Source organism: Seriola dumerili, unplaced genomic scaffold (genome assembly GCF_002260705.1).
Source record: "Seriola dumerili isolate Sdu_G_001 unplaced genomic scaffold, Sdu_1.0 BDQW01000003.1, whole genome shotgun sequence".
In the NCBI taxonomy this organism is placed as follows: domain Eukaryota; kingdom Metazoa; phylum Chordata; class Actinopteri; order Carangiformes; family Carangidae; genus Seriola; species Seriola dumerili.
Genome location: NW_019174258.1, coordinates 1,663,068 through 1,685,054, shown reverse-complemented (window position 1 = coordinate 1,685,054; position 21,987 = coordinate 1,663,068). Strand labels below are relative to the sequence as shown.

Here is a 21,987-nt window from a genome sequence, read left to right as displayed (position 1 = left end):
GGAAAAACACACTTTGCAAATTATGCTGACTGGTCCCCACAACAGACTCAAACACCTCTAACCTCTTTTACCACCTGTGCAAGAATCATGTCAAACACTACGGAGAGAGTCGATGGATCAGAGCCACAAAAGTACAGTCGATTGCTCAAAACAAACCCCAGACTCAGACAGAGGCTTTTCCCTGCCGTACAACATATGGCAACAATCACACAGCTCTAACTGTGCACTATGTTCCCAATACCAACTAGAGGTGTTCAGTACATGTAACAACAAATCTTCAAAGTGAAGCAATTATCCTGGATCACTGTTTTTAGTGATGGAATCAGTTCTTAGCAATGCAGCTCCCCTCACTGATGACTGAAGGCACCATAGTCAGCTCAGCCATGATATACAGTACATCACTCCATCATTAAAGAGATATTAAAATACTGTTAACTCTGAGCTATAACAGTATCTGCAGTGCTTGTATGGGCTTTGTACTAAACTGCAGAAAACAGCTTGGACTAGTAACATGGCCATGTGAACGATAATGTGTTCATGTAGGCTACACTTGAAGTGCTTTTGAATGGTGCTCAGGGAAAAAAGTGTACAAACTACAGTACATAGTCTTTAACTATAAATATTTGCACTGAACTGAAAGTAATTATTCAACTTTACAAAGTGATTAGTGACTTCCCTCTGACAAAGTAACTGGCTGGTGATTGTTGTCGTTGCTCTGCCTTAAGATGTCAAAAAAAGAAAAAAAAGGAAAAATCAATTAACCGATTAACCAATGAAAACTCTTTTGTTTCACTAGAAAATCATAATAAATGCATCTTTCATGTTAGACTATGCACTGCTATTGATGTCTTATAGCCATATTTACACTAACTTTTTGTCTCAACAAGCCAAGAAGACACAGACTCACTTGCCTGACATGATTCGTCCTCACACACAGTGAACAGCTCCTCAACTGACCAGATTGGTCCTTAAACGTCTTTTTGTTTGTATTGGTGTTGACTGTGTTTGATCAGAAAAGCTTTAATTAGAGGCTGCTCTTTTTTTTTTTTTAAAAATGTATTGTCACTTCTGTGAGTGTTCTGCTTTTTGTCCGGCCTTACAACCTCCATGACAATACTGAGTAGTCGTTCACTGCTTCCTGGTTATTATCATTTAACCACTCATCCACTAACCAAGAGCTCTGTCTCTCTCCCAGGGAAAGTCACTGCAGCAGATTATCCTCATCCAACGCATCAGTCCTCCTCATCCTTTGCACGGCTCCTTCTCCATTCAGCAAATGACACACTTCCCCAACTCTGTCAGGCTGCATCACTCTTTGAAGTTAATGAGTCAAAACTATCAGTCGTTTCGCCTTTAATTAGAAACCGAACGAAATGATTTTCAATTTAGACATTTTTAATTGAAGCTGTCATTTTCAATTAAGATATGACATCCTTGACAAGCCCTCTCCTCCCTCAACTCTTTATTTATTCATTTATCAGCAGCCTTCTCAAGATGTTCCACTCGTTTGCTTCCTGATCTCCTTTCTCCTCCTCTCCTCTTCTCTTGCTAGTGGGGACCCTTCTCATCAGTGGATGATGACAAAGGCCTCTCCTTTGTTAAGCACTACTGCTTCCTCTTCAGATTTTTATCATTTTATCCTCCATTATAATCATATTTTTCTCATGTTCCTTTTTGGGTTCCTTCCTCAATCCCTCTCATGCACTTTACTCTCTCTTTCCCTCACACTAAATCTCATTCTTCCTCCAGCATCCCCCCTGTCTCCTCTAAGATAAACGGTTACATTAAAAGGTTTAAAAAGATGCGTAATTAACTCTCATTGCATGGTAAATTGAGTCGATTCTATTGGCATTGTGACAAAATATGTTGGGAAATTTTTTTGGTGTGCACACAGGACTCCATTCAGTACAATACAAAATGCTAAAATGTATCACATCTCATGAATGAGGAGGAAACTAACTATGCAGATTAGTTAAAATTAGATTATAGTGTCAATTCAATTCAACTGCATCAGTTATCTGCAGTGTGACGTTCAGAAGCTGTCTTCCCGTGTCTTTCCCGTGAGAACAGGCCTCTCTAAAACTGTTTTGAACCCAAGTTTTCCGAAACCTTTCCCAGAAGCTATTTCCTCAAAAAGGGAAAAAAAGCCAGTTAAGGGTTTTTTTCTTGCAGCAGAGACGGGTTTCATAGACTGATTAATTCAGACTTAACTATTTCCTCTGACAGATTATTTTCTGTCGCCAATAGGCCACACTCCCAAGCCATACTTTAATGAGAAATGTTAGCACAACTAATGCCACAACTAATATGTAAAACTGCTTCATGATTTTGGTATATACTTCAGATATTTTTGTGAGCTAACACACACACACACACACACACACACACACACACACACACACACACACACACACACACACAAAAAACATAATTATTGGTGAGGTATCTTTGTGATTTGCGAACATTCTTTTCCCGTTCAAGATTTGGGAAACAGATTGTGAACACGCACTTTCTGTTCATCTTCCCTGACAAATGCATGCATGCAGAGTATATCCAAGATGGCTGGATTTCAAGGCACAGTGTCAGCTTGTTTTATGAGGCTTGTGTCCTATTCAATTTATATTCCTTTTCTCATTCTCTTCAGAAATGTCTCATATAGCATTTTAAGCATCGGACTGTGAACCATGACTCTTTCATCTTGTACAGCCAGCTATAAGACACGAACTTATAATAATAGATTAGGAGCACCAAAATGTTAGAAAAAATGGAAAAAGCCTGTCTACTTTAAGTCTTTAAGAGGGAACATACTACACACACCATAAAGAATGTGTGTACGGCCTTGCTCCTAACAAATCAAAGACAGCAGGAGCATTGTTGTGGCCAGCCAGGGTGCACAGAGCAGGATGACCAGAATGTAAAGACAGAGGTTGCCGATGTTCAGCACTGTTTTGCTTTTGTATCTGTTATTTTGTTGCCAATTGTTCAGCCCTAAAAGCACATCGTGTCTGGCAGGGAGTGGTGGAGCAGCTCGCTAACCAATGAGGACAGCAGTATTTGTGTTTTTCTGGTTGTCAGTGGAAGCAGCAATGTATTGAATGGTGCAACTTGTTTGAGTGTTGTTGGTTAGTGTCGTACTTCGCTGAAAGAACTGATAGAAATATATATATATATATATATATATATATATATATATCTCTCTCTGAGCTTCAAAACCACTCTTCAGAAACCTATGGGTGACTTCACGAAGGCTACATCCATCGTTATTTACAGTCTATGGACAGAATGCTGTTTTGAGATGAGATGTAAGGAGAGATATCGCTTTCACTTCAGTATTAATCTAATTTGTGTCTATTTTGAACATTAACTTGTTTGCCCTGACGGAACAGCGCTGCTGTACATCATAGCTAATAATCAAACTCTCCATAGATATTGTGAATGCTATTCTTACTTCTGGAGCCCAGAGTGTGCATCAGATTCTGACCACAAAAAACGGTCAGAAATGCAACTATAATCACACCCAACAGTGATGTCACAGTGTACTGACACACAATGGAGTACACCTCCATGTCACTGCTGTAAGGTGAGCTGGAGGTCAGCAAAAACAGGATTTTCGCCTGCTGTTAACTTGCTCTTTAGCTAAACATAATGGGGTTTAACTGGAAGAATGAAAACACACTGAAACTGAACTGAAGTTTTGTGAAGTTTTGCATATAATCTACAGTCTGTTAATGCAGTAAGACATACAGCTGCTGCATGACCTCAGTACCATTTTCATTTTGTTCTACAGTATCAAAGTTGGTTTATATAAAATACAGTAATTATCTCTCATTATGTCTGTACCCAGGGGTCTACCACATTTCTGTGCCATAGTCATATATTTCCTTTTTTCTATTCTTTATCCTTCACACTCTTTCTTTCCTGTCTTTCCATAGTCTCTTCTATTGTCTTAACTCTGATTCTCCTCTCCTCTCTCCTCTCCTTTTGTCTTCTCCTCCTCCAAACCCGGAGGAGTGGGTGGCTGCAGCTCTTTACGGTCCATTTCCTGGTGAGGAGGCTCTTGAGTGCAGCTCGAGCCATTCTTTTCCTGCACAATGCTGTGTTCTCATTAACTCTTATCAAAGTTCATCTTGCATCCAAATGCTGTGGGCCGCTCAATACTGACTGCACTGAAAGGAGAAAATGAAAAAGACAAAGCAAAGGGGGGGGGGGGGGGGGGCTGAGAGAGAGAGAGAGAGAGAAAAAAGCATCATGTAGATAAAGGACGGAGAAATAATGGTTTAATGGTGAATGAGGGCGGGCAGGATAATCACTGCAGTCCTCTGACTAGACTGAATATTGGTTTGATGTTAAATTAAACTGTGTTCATATCTGAAACTCTGATAAGTATGTTTTATGTTTTTCTTTTTTATAAATCAATACTTGTCTTTGTCCATTTGAATTTGTTAGAGCTGGAAAAGAATTTAGAGAAGTATAAATGGCTTGGACTAATAATTGAATAGAATTCATAATCGTAATTCAATCTTACCAACACAATAGGGGCTCTTTGAATGCCCTTGTGTTGTTTGCTTTCAATCCGGCATCAAAAGAGAAATGCCACTGCCAATACTCACAAACCACGATAAGGAAAGGAGCATGGCAGAGATGTAAACACTGTCCCAGTTCCCATAAGCAGAGGGCACGAGCAGGTGGAGAAATAAGGTGAGGAGCAATTCTTACTCGACTGGTTCAGATGATTACAAATCACTCTGTAATTCTGCTTTGAAGTATCATCCACCTCTCCTCATAAACATACACGGATACTCCTCCTCCTGTGCCATTACATCCTACAGTGCAGCTGGATTTCCTCTTTGAGATGTAAAGAGCGATAATTGGAGACTGATTGCAGCCTTCAATGACTATCACAAGATGCTTAAACACATAAGAGCCCTATTTACAATAAGAAAAAAAAAATCCTGTCTGATGAGAGCTTTCATCTAAACCCGTCTTGTAAGATCATCTGCAGGATAGATATTTTGTACTTGATCTTTGTTGCTACCTTTGAATGTACATTCATGCTGCCAAGAGCCAACATTATTTGTATCTAGTTGCTCTTTTTTCATAAAGTCCTTGTTAATAACTGTGTTAGCTTAGCAGTCACTTTCCTTTTTGACATAAACGTACTGAAAATGTCAGGAGGCAATGCTGTTTTTCAGGACTGAATGACATGATGTCCTTCTTGCTGTAATTGTAACTGGAGAGCAGTTTAATGATACAACAGATGAATTCATGTAACAAGCTCATGGGTCACACTGACTTATAACTATAAATGGACACAGTATTTTGTCCGGTATGAATGGCCGATTAAAGGACAAGGTTGATGTTATTCTGTATTTTTCTTTTTGTCAATGAAACCCATGCGAAGGCCAAAACCAACCGTGTTAGGCTGTGTCTTCAATACTTTCAATAGACCCATTCTCATTTGTTCCTACTGAGGATGTTAATCTTTGTAAATGGGTCACAATTAAAATAAAATAAAATAAAATAAAATAAAGGGACAAATAAATGATTTTAAAAATAAAAAAATACAAATAATTTCCCAATATAGCTGATCTTTGTATTTCATAGCAAACATTACTCAAACGTGTAAATAGTATATTTTTAAAGGGGATTATTTTCAGCAGCAGATTAATACACATTTAGCACCCAACTAACCCACTCCACTTGATCAGAGGACTAGGTAAATGTCACAAAGTATTGTTGCAGTTTAGCTGGTCCTGTTCAGCTGTAGCTGGCTGACAGAGGCTGCACAGGTCAAAATGTAGACAAAATACATGAAGACTATAAAATAGATTAAGTGATTAAAATTTATATGACGATAGATTTACAGTTATGCATTTATAGCATGAAAAACAGCAAGTCAAAGAAACAAGTCAAATGGAGTCACTGGAGAAGTGACTCCAATTGCTAATATTGCTAAACTGAAATAACAGCGTTTTTGCATGCTATAGTTTGCTCTCCAGCTTATATACTGACAGCTGGAAATATATAAATAAGATAAGGTTTAAATTAGTAGGATGTCCCACTAGCAACAAAGGATATTAACAAAGGCGATGATCACCACCAAAACAAGACATTTGCATCGCATTGTGCATGTCTGGCTGGAAGAACTACAGACATTTAAATGAGGAAAAAGATATACGTGCATATTTATTTTCAATGTACGTTAACATACATTTCAGCTTTTGGATAGAGAAAATGTTTATTTAGTAGCACTGGAAAATGCTTGGGAGGAAAGGTGGCTGCAGAATAAATGAGGCATTGAGTTGTTGTTTTTTTGGTCTGACGAGAATCTCTGAGTAACTGTCAGTGCTGTGGTGGGTGATTATTAGCAGCAATGCTTAAAAACAAACTTATCTGGCCCAGTGGGCTTCTTCTCAGCTCAAGGCTCTCAGAGCCCCACAGCACACATCCACTTTACTCACAGTTCAGTAGCGAGAACACTTTCGAAACCCTTCACCCTCCATCGTGACTCTGCCTCAGCTGCCAGATAAACACCCAGAGGAGACTGTCTGATACCATAAACACCACCAAAGAGTTTAACCATGATGGATGCAGTTGGAGAGTGCCTCCACTTTGCTCAGGAGCTCTGTCCCACAATCCCCCAACTATAATTTTGAGGCATTTTCAAATTGGCAACTCATGTTCCTGACTCTGTGTAAATATTGTGCTGAATATACCTCTTGAGTTATTTAGTACAAACTGCCTGCGCCCCCAAAAGAATCAAGTCTGTCAAAAAAAAGATAGTTTAGGGGATTAGATGTTCTTTGTAAAAAGGAAAATACAGCAACTAATGGGTGTGTGTATATGTGTGTGTGTGTCTCCGTACTACTTAATGTGCGTGTTTAGAGACAGCCTTGGGTCTTTGGGATGGCACTGTTCTGCTGCTCCCACTTTAATTGGCTGCTGGCCCCCTCAGCCTCGCCTGAATGGAGAGTCATTTAGGGACCTTTCACTCTCATAGAGGATTGTCGGTTGCCGCTGCAGGAGAAATTGCATTCCTGTTTCCATACAATGGCTGGTCTGAGTTGGACGGGGCAAGAGTATCACTGTCATTATCATGACAATGGAAGCTAATTCCACTGCCACTAGTGCCATTCTGAAACCCTCTGCAGCACCAGCTTATCAGGGGGCACCATGAGACCAGCAGGAAGCTACGTGAGAACCACGTCTGTGGTGAAGATTCACACATACAGTACACACTCTCTGACAGACATACACAAACACATTCAGGGCTGATACTCTGTTTAGGGATGCTGTCATAGGCATGAACCAACACATAAGCAAACTAAAATGGCACTCAGTAGACCGCATAACTCTGCTAAGGCCAAACAATCCTACACATCTGTCTAGCTCTTATAATAGAAAAATAAAAGGAAAAAGGAAGTAGTCTGATAATCTGCACCAAATTGTAAAAATTCATAGATCTCAAAACCATAAATGTTTTGCATTGATATCCAAACATTACAGCCTGAGAAATGGACATTGAAAATGTTGAAAAATGAGTTGCAATGTTACGGAAAGTAATAAAAAAACAAAATCCTGGATCCGCACTTTTAGCTGGATCTACAGCAGAATTTAATGGGTTCCTCTCTAGCCCACGCCCATCCCACTACCAAGTTAGGCGCAAATCAATTCAGTACTGTTTGTGTATTCCTGACGTAAAAGCACATCTCACTTAGTGACACGTGTTATACATGTCTATACTGAACCGGTGGCCCCATGAATGTATTTTACTATTCCAGCAGAGCAGATTAACAATCATCATTCATAAACAAAATAAAATAGATTTAACCTCTTCAACCTCATTAAGCTACCAGAGTTCAGTCTTAACAAACTCATGTTGTTTGATGGGTTTTTGGGGAAATGTGTCTAAAATGATGCATAAAACATCAAGGATCTTTACATTTGTTGGAATAGTAAAGCCATAGAAAACATGGACTCATGTCAGAGTAGTAAGAGTATAGAAACATTTGCTTACTTCCAGTTAGATAATAAGATTGATACCACTGTCATGTGCAGCTTGACCCAATAAGAAACGTAGCTTAGTTTAGCATAGAGACTGGACACAGGATGAAACAGGAAACCTGGTTCTGAAGTTACAGATTAAACAAACATGACATAACATGTTAATCAGTGAGCGTTAGAAGTGCCCGCAGCTGGATTTTGTTCCTCTGGACTGAGTGAGGCTACCCATTTCCCCAATCTACCAGCAAGATAGTTTTTTTTCCCAAAATGTTGAACTATTCCTTGAAACTAACAGTCGTGCCCACGAGAGTCTGTTAACAAGAGAACAAACCTGATCAGCATTTGTTTTGTCCACTCACAGTCCCCGGTGAAAATCAGGCTGTGACTGCAGCGTGAGCCAGGTCCGACAGCTGTTTTTTTCTCGAAGAGATGCTTGAGGAAGGTTTCACTTTTTGCACTATATAGAGGTACTGTATGCTGAGGTTGCAGAGGGAAAATATAAAATGTGTTGAGTAAAGTGGAAACTCAGTAAAGCAGAAAGACAATTAGGATGTTGGTTTGCTCCTCTTACTCCCAGTTGTTTAACCCAATGTCCTCATCCCTGTTTCGTTCATTTGTACCATTTCACTGCAGCTCTGCATGTTGGTCTGACCCCATTATCTGCAGCCTTTATCCCTCTCTTTCCTCTCAGTGCCTCATCATCTACCACCCAGCAGGACCTTTCTCTGTTCACTGAGAGGGCAGCATGATGTTGGACCTTGGAGCCACTATTAAACACTGGCTGACCTGATCCTCAGTTAAGAAACACACACAGATGCACATACATACACACTCACAACTACACTAACTCCTCTGGTGTTTAAGGGTAACACATCTCTGTTAGGGGGATGCATCAGGTTTGAATCCTGTCAAGAGATTCCTCCAGATTTACAACTCTGTTGAACAAGTAGAGACATCTCATTAGACAAAACAATAGGAAAGGCAAACAAAACACAATGTAACCAATTTGTAATTATTCTCTAGGAGTCATTTTCCTTTTTTTATTTTATGAATTTACATTCCTCTAACCTCCTCCTCTGTGCTCTGAGGTCAGTGACTTGTGGCATCCACATGCAGACAGATGCAGCTGCTGAGTCATTGTGTTATGAGCACTGTGGGCAAATCAGCAACAGAAATACATTAGGCACCTTAAGGAATCTGTTTGTTGATTTGATTTGTGTTATTCTGGCAAAGGTCAGGTGAATCTGCTGCCTCCCTTCAGGTTCAGATTCACACTTAGACTGTATGCATCCTGATACATCCCAGTAATGTAATTGGTAAGGGTGTGTTTGTGAAAAACTAACTGGCATGAGTGATTTCCACTGCAGTTCTTTCATGATATATTGTTATCTTGATAGAGGCATTACTGCAACAGAAACATTCACTGTCCAAGGTGCTGAATCAATCTTTCAGCAGACTGAATTTTCCTCCTAAAGTGTAATTATCTGGTCAAGGATTTTAATCCCATTAGGCCAAAGACAGACACATTTAAAAGAACCTACAATTCTATCTATTTTTGTAAGCTCAGTCACAGTTTGCTTTTCCTTTCTATGATCATTTTGCTAGTGAATACAAGATTCACTGCCTCACATGATCTGTAATTGTTTTCAGGGCTACAGTCAGGAAATTATCCTAAATGGCTTATGTGCTGTTTTGTGGGGGGTCAGAGAGAGAATCAGGCCACATTAAAAATAAAGAACTGTGTACTGTATATTGGCATTTTTTTGAATGTTTTATGCCATCCATACAAGTATGACAGGTGGAACAGGTGATATAACACTTCCTGTCTTCAAGAAATAATTCACATGCTCCCTCAGATAAATCCCATCTACCGTGATAACTGCGCTTATCAATTATTTAGTCTTTAAGAATATATTCCCTTCCCTCTTTTTTTTCTTTCACAGGATTAATTCAGGGTCAAAGGAATATTATCAGTGGGTCTGACCATTATTAGAGGGATCGAAACTCATTCTACTTTTGTAGTTTCTGAAAGTTACTCAGGTTAAATGTGTCAAATAACGAGACTAAGAGACTATACAGCAGTGATAATGGCTCTGTGAAGCTGTACTGTGCGGCAGTGCTTTGAACTACACGCCAACATCAGCATGTAAACACAGTAACATACTGATGTGAAGCAAGTAGCCTAATATTTGCATTGTGAGGCTGTGCCTCTCCTATTCCATCCATTCATAATAAACCAGCTTTTGAGCTTTAAAACCACATCTCAGAGTTCTGTTTTTGAGTCTAGATTCTGAAGTTTTTGCCATCATAGTTAAGTCTGTTAGCATGCTAACATTTACTAATTATTGCTAAACACGATGTACAGCTGCGGCTGATGGGAATGTCATTAGTTTTGTGGGTATTTGGTTAATACACCAAAGTATTAGGCAAATTAAAATTATAACCCGATCATGGTAATGGTAATGATGGCAATCCATCTAATAGAAGATGTTTTACTCTGGACCAAAGTGGTCGTCTCACCGACAGACCTATTACCAGCTTTGCAAGTGTTTTTGCAGAACACTATGCTGTCACAGCGAAGTTGACCTTTGACCGCCAAAATACATTCAGTTCATCCTTAAATCGAAGTGAATTTTTGTGCCAAATCTGAAGAAATTCCCTCAAGGTGGTCTTAAGATATCACATACAAGAGGCCAAAAAGCCTCCAGCCCTGGCTGTTGCTGGCAGAGAGGTTTAAAAACATAAATGATACATATTGCTTTCATGATGCATCCTTTGTGTGAATTTATCTGTGCATAAGATCTGGATCTGCCTGCTCTGAAAAAAGTCTGATAAACTGAAAATGGTTTAGAGAATTCTATAACCCCATTCATCAAAGTGAGTACTAATAATAATAATGCATACATGTTTGCACATTTGTGTGCATCATGGGGCACTGCTGCTTTTACTGATCCTTAATGATAATGAGATCTGAGCATTAATTATCAAGTTCTTTGCTTTCATGTTGTTTTAGTGCTGCCATCTGTCCTGTCCCCACTGTTCAGTGATAAATGATGTGCTTTTACCATCATAACTGTATGCCTCTTTCTCCACATTCCTCGAAACAGCATTACAGTAAGAGAACTGAAACATCATTTAATGACAGCAGATCAAATCACTTTCTAGGCCAAATGAAGGTGGAGGTTGGAAGAGACAAGGAGAGAAGAGCATGGATGTATGGCAGTGAATGGCAGCTTTTTCATTTGAACTGAAGCTGCTCACTCAGAAGATATACAGTATGCAAAGAATAAACAACAAACACATTTTCCAAGTAACATACACAAATTTAATGATAAATGATTTGAATTAAAACATTCAAACAGGTACAGTATATACAGTACATTTAAACTACACCATGTACAATGATTGACTAAAGACACCAACAACGGAGAGGTCCATCACCCTCCATCCTACCACCGGGCAATGTGCTCTGCAGCTGTGAAACACACACACACACACACACACACACACACAAACACAAATTACAGAAACAATACAAAAGTGTTCCATGTTGAGTACAAAAACACTGCAAAAAAAGGAAAAACGGTGAAGCATCTGAAAAAAAGTTTGGTTTGTGTCATAAATCCCCAGTAATCCGTCAGTTCTACTGCAGACTCCTTTTGATGCATATGCACGCACACACACACACACACACACACACACACACACACACACACACACACTCTCTCTCTCTCTCAGACAGTACTCTGGAGCATAGTAAACATAGTGTAGTGTCTCCCTCGGGCTGTGTCACATCCACTTATCATTTTATTACTAATTAACACAACACAGTAATGAAGGTTGGAAATTACTCTGATGGGTGGAGGGCTCTGTGTGCTTATAATCAGCTGAATTTATGCATTCCACTCTTTGTAGCGCTTCAGTGAAATGTAGCTTTTGTTTTGAGAAGAAGGGCGAGATGATGATTGATTGAAGAATATTTTCATAAGATGAGCTTTAATGACCTCTATATCAATGTGGCTAAACTACCACTGATATCATCTGACCCTCAAGCCCTCTCTCGTTTTACACAAACACAAACTACAAGGAAGGGGACATCAAGAGGTCTTCAAAAAGCAGGTTGTAAAACTGTTGTCTTAGCAACACTGACCACATTCAAAGCAGATCGCTCCTTCACCGATGATCAATACCAGATTACACACCAACCACTTGCAAAGACACACTCAAGTGGGCAAAACTAAACATCTGCCACCATCTCATTCTTCACAATCAATATAAGTGGTATGTGTGCTTCTAAACACTGTGGGTCTTTGTGGAGGTGACGTATATTGATTGCTCAAAGGCCCTTGATGGCGGGCACTGAGTGCCATTGATTTAGACTGAGTGCCATGTTTAAATGTGTGGGCAGGATCACACAGAGATTTCAGTGTTGTGTTCAAATCATTAATGAACACACTGGATTAACATTTTACACTTCACCCTGCAGTGAAATAGATAATACTATTTGTCAGGACACAGTAAGGCACAGCAGGTGTGGATTTGAATACAAGAGCAAACAGTCATTCAACTACCCAAACAAAAACAAACTGTTGTAAATCTCTATTAAGTGATATTTTTTTTATATTAAATGCCAAATCAAATCTCTCAGTATAATGTGAAGGGATCGCTTGTAGTACTGAACTGACCGCCCAAGTCTTACAGATTTTAGCCACTTTTAGTTCAGTTTTAGTTTTCTGACCTTCACATGTACTTTATGGCTGACACCCATTGCTCTAAATGGATAAATAAATAAAAGAGTAGGTAGACGAGGCTGCCCCCCATGGCTTAGGGATAAGACACTGACAGTGAACCGCAAAGTCAGCAGTAATCTCTTTACTGTCTCCAAATGGTATAAAAATGTCAAAAAAAAAATTTACTTAGAAAAAAGAGAAAAGAAAAAAGAAGATTCTGAGAAAGACACTTTATCAGAATAAGTCTCATCACAAATCTATGATAAGAAAATGGAAGTCAGCTTTTTTGTCCAAAGACAGGGTACCCATATTCCCTGCATTGGATTCTGTTTTAACGGATGGGTGGAAGGCCATGGGTCTTTGAGAGGGACAGATCTGTTTCACCATGAAGCCCAGAGCCTGGTGGCTTTCTGCATGAAAGCAGTTGGTGCTGGACAGATGGTAGGATGCCAGCCTCTGGGGGGAAATACAAGGGGACAAGCCAGTCTCCCTTGCAAGTCGACTGTGGACATGCTGCTGCGGGTTGAAGAAATGCCGCCAACGCCACAGCCAAATGTGTATCGTCTGTTTGGTTTTGTAGCGAAATGGCAAGTTGTAACTGTTCAACTTGCTTATATCGAATGTTCCTCACACGACACAGCAACTCAGTGGTTAGCATTACCAACTCTTAGCAGGAACGTCACCCGGATCACACTGGGTGGTAAAGTTGTACAAAAGAGAAATCTCCTTTTCGCCTTAGCCACATTTTCATCCACCCTCTCCCAGAAGGAGCCTTACCATGCTGGCAAACATATCTGTTCCGTGTCTTACAGCGCTGGTCGTTCCAGTTGAAAGCACTTGATGCCTGCAGCTCTACACAGTTTCCAAAACTGGACAGAGAGAGAGATGGAATAAATAACTGTGCATAGATAGATAGATAGAGAGACATCTAGTGGTTAGGGTTAAGGTTGCGGGTCAGCCAACATTTCTTTGAAACAACCTTAGTGGATAATCTCAGCTATACTATTTAAGAGCTGGATTTTAGGGATGGAAACAAATAAAAGACCAGACTTTCTTTATTATTTACTACAGTAATCTGTAACTCACACATATTGCAGATATAAAACCAGTTAAAAATAAAAACCCTTGAAGTTCCCACAGAGAACACGTCTTTGTTTATGATGTACACTGCAGTAGCTAATGTGTGTTAGTAAATGTGTCACCTACCCTTGGTTGTCTGGTTGCCCAAAGGCAAAGCTGCTGAATGTAGGGATCTCTCCGGTGTCCCAGCGAAATGAGTCTTTCAGAGGCTTGTATGTCAGACCTGTGGAGCAAAAACATTGCTGTTGTATCCGTGTAGCATCGGCCATCTGGTAGTAAATCTGGCTAAAATGACAGCAGAGTCCGCAAACTAGTTTGGTAGTGCTGTCTCATGTTCGAGAGCATTATGTTATTAAATTTTAGTAAGCTGAAAGATTGTTACCAATCCAGAAGTTTCTTGTTTCAAAGTCAATGCTGGTGACCTCGTTGCTTGTCTCTAGCTGACCGAGATAAAACGCCAGGATGTCCTGAACCTTCTGATTGTGGATCTGAACTAGAATACCTCCTCGTTCCTGACGGTTTAAACAAAGAAAAGGCCACACTGAGAGCACAAAGGAAAGCTTTGATAGAATGATTTACATTATGCACTTGTCTCACTCTCTCAGTGGGTAACACACACCTGTCTCTCACCTGACAGTGACTTTTGGCTCCGTAGTAGGTGTCAGCTTCTGAAGACACCATGAAACAATCTCCATCTATCATCACATCACAGCTGTGGAAGGGAAACGGCACTTTCTCTGTAGGGACACAAACAGCACAAAATATCCATTATGGAAATGGTGTTATTACATTCACATATTCAGAGGCTGAAGATATGTATGTAACTGCACTGCTTGAGATATACCGTAAATGTCATAACCCACTGATGATAAAATGTCTTTTGTGCAACCTTCAACCAGTCAGTACACTGCGTCGTTTTCATCATGTTCTCAACATGTTCTCAACATGTTTTCAACACGTCACTGGATCCATTAAGATAAACAGAGAATGTAGCAGCAACCAGATTCATGTCCTCAGTATGCGTGTTTGTGCGCACTTTTGAATTTTGAAGCCACTCTGTTTCTCAGAGGACAAACTGCTGAGCTATATGAAGCACGTACTGTACTAAAGCACACTGCACTTACCTGCACACTCAGCACCGCCATAGCCGACATCACACAGGCAGGAACATTCTTCTTCTTTGAAACGACCGTGTACACACTGCACACTGCACCGTACTGAAAAACAGACAGCGGTACTGCAAATTCTGTCTTTCTACGTTGAATATTAAAATACTTAAATATAGAAAAGAAATCCATTTAACTAAGTTTAATACCAATATGTCTACTATCTTGTTACAACTACTCATGATGTTGATGTCTGGTACCCTGGCAGAAGCGTCCCGTGAATCCCGCGTCACACATGCACTTGCAGGATGAGATGTTAAGACGGCCGTGCTGACCACAGCTCATACGGCATGGATTCCTTGGAATCTCTGATTTAAAAAAATGTGCATGCACAACCAGCAAACACACACACACACACACACACACACACACACACACACACACAAACATGTATGTTTCAAAATGAACATCTGGAATCACAAATGTCTGATCATTTTACCCAAATCAGCTTTACAACGTCACTGCAGTAGCAACTGTTACTCAAGCTGAATGACATATGCAGGAAACTGTCGAACACTCAAAATACTTTATTGCAACTGACTGGAAAAACAGGCATAGAAAAGAATGTGTGGGAACAATAAAAAATAGTTCACAACCAGAAATGTTTCATGTGCACATCTTCAATCTTTGTGAAAGTGGACTTAATTTGCATTGCTGACAATAATGTCAATGAAATTGAGGGCAGATAGACAAAAATGACCTTGAAGAACACATTGGACAGCTCTACCGTAGTAGTCGTAGCAGAAGAAAGTTGAAATTTCCAATTATGTCCTTCAAAAACAGCATGGCAATGACCTGCATTTATGTTTTAAGGTTTTATGTTTAATCCTTGTGGAATTCATTTGGTATCAAAAACCTCACTGTGGTATTCATTGGATATTGTGAATGTCCAATGACAGCAAAATTAGCTTCTGCAGCAACCTACACACACACACATACATGTATATATATATATATATATATATTTATAAAAATACATACATATATGTTGTCTTACCACACAATCCACCTACATGATCCCACAGTCTAAAGCAGCCAGACATGGAAGAGGTACAGAGAGAGCAGCACAGCCCCGACTTGTAGGGAATCACCAGTCGACCATTCACCTCCCAGTTACCTCTGCAGCGACACAGATGTATACTGCAAACACTACATACTACACACATACTAAGAGACACACAATCTGCTCTGGAGTACATCCAATCTTAATGTTGAAAGTAACAAATGAAATCTCCATACAGGACAGGACATAATAATTGTGAGCTCTTTGTATTTTGTTTAAAACTGAGATTTGCTCAAACTATGCTGTTCTCAGATGGATTTAATGTTTTCATTTTTATGGAAAAGGTGTGTAATTGTTACCCTGGGTAATATGCACAGACAAAAATCTCCCGGAGGTCTCCTTCTCTCAGACACAGCTGGCTGGCACAGCCCACATGACTCGAAGTGGCCCACACAAGCTACACAACAACAGAGGGATTAGACACACTACATCAGCACTTTTAAAGGAAAAAAAACATGCATCTGAATGTCTGTGAAGTGAGGTGTGTGGTAAATGCAAGACTCCGCATAAACATGCTGTACGTACAGTTGGTATCTGCTTGTGAATACCTGTGTGTAGTGTTGGCAGCTGGCGTTCTCTCTACATTGCCCACTTAAGTAGAGAAAATCCTTTCCCTCCTCAAACCAGGAGTCGATGATGTCAGAAAATGAAGCGACACCATGAACAGAAAGATGTGTGTTCCAGCCAATGTGACTGGAGGTTGAGGAGTGCTGAGGGGAGGGGTCTGTGTGACAGGATTCTGCCCTCTCCTTTGCAAGTAAGGCCAACTTCTCATCCCACTCCTAGGGATAAAGACAAAAGTAGGATTTAGTATTATTGCTACATATCTTTCCATTTTGTTCTGCATGGTTAAGCCTTTTTTTTTTTAGCAGTATCTTACATGCACACAGGAGAAGACTATCCCTAACCAGCGCACCTATCAGCAGAAGCTAATACAAGAATTATTGCATTGCATTTGTGTTTTTCAGCAGATGTTTAAGGTTTTTCTTCTTATCTGTGTTTTGGGTAAACCGTGTAACAGCAGATCTGTTCGAGGAAATCAATGGATTTTAGCTCTTCTCCTGTAGTTTCCAATGCGCAGGTCCCACAAACCCCCATCTGTTTATCTCAGATTATCTAACATGCAGTTTTCTTTATTTTGCAAACTGATAAATATGAAGGAAGTAATTATATCAATAATTAGCAACGGGAAATTTTCATCCTTTGTAATATCTCTAATAAAGGTCATATTGTAGTTTGCAGACAGTGATTAAGGCTGGATGAAAGAAACTCTTTAGCTTGAAGGTCATTCCTAATAGTGCATGAGTGATTTTCTTTACCCCTTTAATCCTTTTCAGGGGTTGGAGCCAGCCGTAGCCTACAGTGGGCAACAGGCAGAGAGACATCTTGGGCAAACTGCCAGTCCGCGACAGTGCCAACAAACACAGACTGACACTCACTGCATGCTGCACTGGTATAAACACTTTACTAAGTGACACATTTTCCAACAGCCAACTGGTTTCCACACAAACTTTCCACTACCACTCTGCCATATTTGCTGTCATACGGACATCATCGCAGTTACTTCTTTTACTATTGAGAAGGACAACAACACAACGTGCACAAAGTTAAGCTTTAAATCATTAAAATTAACTGTTGGAGGAATGATGGATTATTGTCTTTGCATTTGTATTAGTATTAGTATTAGTGAAAGGGCAGTCCACCAATTTGACACCTGAAGGTCAGTTTACCTGTCATCAGAGTGGTAATGTTGTCTGTGGCTGTGGAGGGACGTTTCTAAAGTTTGAGAAAATAACCCCGGTGATGTCATCAGGGTTATCTGTCTGGTTTAGACACCAACATTAGACATTTACCAGTCAGGGAGGAGCAAATGAAATGTTATTTCCCATAATACTACTTTACCTTCATTCATGGCTCCATCCACAACTGCTATATTGTTGTACTGTTTATTAGCTGAATTAGCTGAATTAATGAAGCTCCATATTTTGCTGTGAAACTGCAGATCTACTTTTTTTCTCAGTGCTGGGAGCTTGGGGAAATTCTGAGAGAGATTAATAATACGATAAAATCTCCCAATCAGAGGTCGTGATTTACATATCAAAGTAAACACTCTTTTAATTTCTGCCTGTGAAAGTGATGGTGTGACCTCATAATACTTCTTAGCCTCAAGAGCTCAACGATAACCTGCAGACAGGGCATTTGGGTGAGAAAAGGAGGAGCATCATTTATTCCTAAAATATTGCTATCTTATCTCACCCTTAAAGCAAAGCCTAAAGCACTATATTATAATCACTTCAACACAATCTCACCACAATGCTTACTGGTTCGTTTCTGCATGAAGAAAAAAAATAAAAACCTTATTCTGATACACACAAACACAGCCGAAGCCTTGAGCCTTTTAACTTTTATCAGCAAAGCTCTTTAATATGCCTCTTCAGCTCGGCAAAGCCTCCTCTGAGGGTTTTCACAGGGAAATTACCTGTAATACCACAGCTGTGAATGCAGAATGATTATCCACATCCCCTTTTTCTCATTACTGCCTTATCAGTTGAGAACAGTTCTCTGAGGCTGAAGAGCAGTCGAAGAAAGGGGCTCGGTCTGTGCAGGTGGCTTTGAGGATGTAATCTATGACAAAGTGACAGTTTTCCCTGGTAAAAATCTCATATTAGGCCCTGAGGATATCTAGTGCATTGTGAGTTTCATAATCCATCATTACGTCTTGGTCATAATCACACGGAGACAGGACAGTTGTGCAGATAAGTAGTACTGTATGGAGAAGCAATAGATGGAATAAGATACTGAGAGGATTTAGCTGGGCTGTTTTGCAGAAAATGGGATTAGAAAAACCTGAGACACAAATTAATATTGAGAATTTCTGCACATTCAGCAATACCTCACCATGACCCTCCGACCTGTTACGTCACACTGTCAAATTCTATGACTGGCCTTTTTTATGTACAGTATTTTAACTATGTATGTTGATCATCAGTATTAACAGACTAACAAGGGAAAAATTCTGCTTATTTTTATCCTTATTCAACCCTCACAAGACTCTATGCACGGCTAATTGATTTTGGCTCAATTCTAACTGTCCACACTATCACTCCGCCTGCAGCAGAGCAGAACAAATGGTGCACTAACACTACTATCAGGCTGTTGAGACAATCAGCACCACTGAGCAAGACAGCTCGGCTAAAAGCTTTTGTTGTCCACCCCTCTTTTTAGTTATTTCACTTTTGAAAAAGGAATAATTTTTGGTTAAATAACTATGGCGGTTTGATAGATTTGTCCACAGCTGCATTTGCCTGTGACTGAGCTGCTGTAGTAGCTACCTGTTGTTGTTAGTTTGTGAGAAAGTAAAAATAGAGCTCTGAACCAACTGTTGTTCTCTAAGAACTGTTGACTGCTTCAACAGGGTTTTACATCTTTACACAACACACCTCTGAGCGTTACTGACAGCATCATTTTCATTACTGTTTTTCTCTGGGTTTCTGTACTGGCAAGGCTTGCAACTTCAAGCTTGTTTAAATGCACGGGCATATTTTTTAAGTTTGCAACATGTGGATGACTATCTTCCTCTACTGGAGGGAGAGAACGTCTGTAGTAGAGAGCCAGTAATTCTTACAAAGAGGCAAATGTGAGCTGCATTGTGAGTATCAGCTGTGTGGACAGTGCACCACCTCCAGTTTTTAACAAGAGCACAGACTACTGTCAACAAATGGACCATGTTAAACTTAAACTCACATTTAGGCGACAGCATTCACACCATTCAAACGCACACACACAGAAGAAACAGACAATAGGTGCCACAAACCATTTTTTGCATGTTAGCTGCCATGGGTTTGACCCGGCTGCGCAATCTATTGTGCTGGGCAACAATCTGTGAGTGCTCCTTCACCCCGAGTCCTGGAAGAAAACAGAGACACTCATTTACTATACTTCTGCTGCCGTCGCCATGGCAACTGAATGCAAATGTGTTGGCGGGATGTTTGAGTATATGTCACAGAATGTGTGTGTGTGTGTGAGACTGAAGCACCAGCTGAGTCAGTCTGTCACAGTTTTCCTCACATTTCAACTCCAGGGTCATTTAAGTTAAACACAGAATTCAGAATAAAAGTAAAAATGATACTTTTACCAAGATGGCATGTAGCCTACCGAGTGAAAAAGCATCCCCTACAAACAGATTTAAAATCTGCACAACATTATAAAAACTCAGGATACTTTAGGCCTGTATGACAACCTTTCCTTTTCAATCTTGAAAGCAACGGCAAATAAATTCCACATTACATTAATATGTAAGCCACAATTATATTGGGCCTGAAATCCATATAGTGGATAAATAACACAATAGACTTGGTCTGTTTGGAATCACGTTAAATTATTCTACCCCTCACAGTCACTCATTACATCTGAACACATTTCAGGAAAAAGTTTTTAAAAAATTCAGCTCCCCTAGTGATGAGTTAATAATTTTGCCATGTGTTTTGCAAAAAATACCATCAAAATGGTAATTTGTTAAGCTCATGCCACACTTCTGTAGTACAGCAGGCAGTGACAGAAATTCTGGGCTGGTGGTGCTTTGCCACATGGATTTGGACAGCTAAGAAAGCCCACTTGAGGCTGCAGCTTAAAGGATTGCCACCTGATTGCCAAAATAAAGATAAAATGTTCCAATACATAAAAAAAAAATACATTCCTTTATGTTTCCCAGTCCACTCAGAGCATTGTGTTCTGTCAGGCTATAGGCTACAAACTGAATTTACATCCGGAAATCTCTAACAACTTTAAACTGTGTGTGAATTGATGAAGTTCATCCTGCACTACAAGTTTTAGTATTGACCCTCGTGGCCACCTGTCTCGTGCACAGGTTGAGATGTGTTTACCGGTGGTGGAGGGGGACTTCTGGAGGTCCGGTGTGTCTGCGATCATCCGGTTCGCGTTGATAGACGGGGACAGCAGAGACAAAACGACAAACAGATCCAAACTCCGGAGAGCTGTTACAGACCCCATGGTGAATTCCTGAAGTGTCTCAACCCCAGCGGCCACTTGCTCACTATGCTGCCTCCCTGCTCCCTGCCCCTCCCCTCCCTCTCTTCTCCTCAGCGGCTGAGCAGCAGCACGAGGCACATGTATCTGTTTCACTGTACTTACAAGGACTGTAGACTCAAAGTAGTCCATACTAAAAAAAAATAAAAATAAAATTAAAAATGAAAATAAAATAAAAATAAAATAAAAATAAAACAGCTAATTACAGACGTGGGTGCAAACAGGATGAACAGACGCTCATCATCCACAACTAAACAAAGCACATTATAAAAATTTCAGATTTGTGCTCAACTACAAGAACAAAAACATCTTTGAAAACATCAGTGAATCAAAGAAACTTTCTCATAGCTCTATATGCTTTTCTTAACTCACTTTCGTTTCTGAATACCAGAAGTAAAAATCTTCCAGGCCTATTCAAAATGTAGCTAAGCTATCTGTGTGTCAGTGTAGCTCCTATTCCAGTTTTACATCAATATAGGTATTATATTTTTTGGTTATTATTACTAATATAGTAATATCATTGTTGATGTTATACCTGGTCATGGTGAGGCTAATTCTAACTCCTTTTTTTTATTTTATTTTATTTTTTTTTTACTGTTGGGTAGTTTCATCCAACAAGTCATCATGGTTTATAAGACAAAGATGTAAAGTCTTTATATGCTTTATCTGCATCTGTTAAATACAAATAATGGAATAGCACAGAGCTTTACACATAAATACTCGCTGCTTACTTTCCACCTCTAACAGCAGGTGTTTTACTAGTGCCAGTCAGTCACTGGGAACAAAAGCATATACTAATCATCTCTATTATCTTAGAGACAAAAAGAGAGGTTTACTCTGATGCATGGTTGAGCATGAGCATTCATCATTGTTAAATGAGGGGAAGTTGTTTTGAGGG

At 39.8% G+C, this 21,987-nt stretch overlaps 1 protein-coding gene across 1 annotated transcript; it reads right to left on the bottom strand.

The window, feature by feature from the left end:
• Positions 1–11,422: 11,422 nt before the first annotated feature.
• Positions 11,423–21,053, bottom strand: LOC111219050 (C-type lectin domain family 18 member A-like). Its single transcript, XM_022741631.1, has 12 exons — positions 20,927–21,053; positions 19,858–19,949; positions 16,592–16,825; positions 16,343–16,440; positions 15,978–16,099; positions 15,181–15,288; positions 14,939–15,031; positions 14,445–14,551; positions 14,197–14,326; positions 13,941–14,037; positions 13,512–13,603; positions 11,423–11,479 (listed from the first exon to the last, which is right to left on the bottom strand). The coding sequence occupies exons 1-12, from the start codon at positions 21,051–21,053 to the stop codon at positions 11,454–11,456; spliced, it is 1,326 nt and encodes a 441-aa protein (XP_022597352.1). The 3' UTR covers positions 11,423–11,453.
• Between the last annotated feature and the right edge of the window lie 934 nt (positions 21,054–21,987).

Coding starts and splice junctions, on each gene's coding strand:
- LOC111219050 (XM_022741631.1), bottom strand. CDS start 21,053: ATGGGGTCTGTAACAGCTCTCCGGAGTTTGGATCTGTTTGTCGTTTTG. Junction 15,289..15,977: donor TCATGTAGGTGGATTGTGTG/GTAAGACAACAT, acceptor TTTTTAAATCAG/AGATTCCAAGGAATCCATGC. Junction 14,552..14,938: donor TGGCGGTGCTGAGTGTGCAG/GTAAGTGCAGTG, acceptor GTGTCCCTACAG/AGAAAGTGCCGTTTCCCTTC.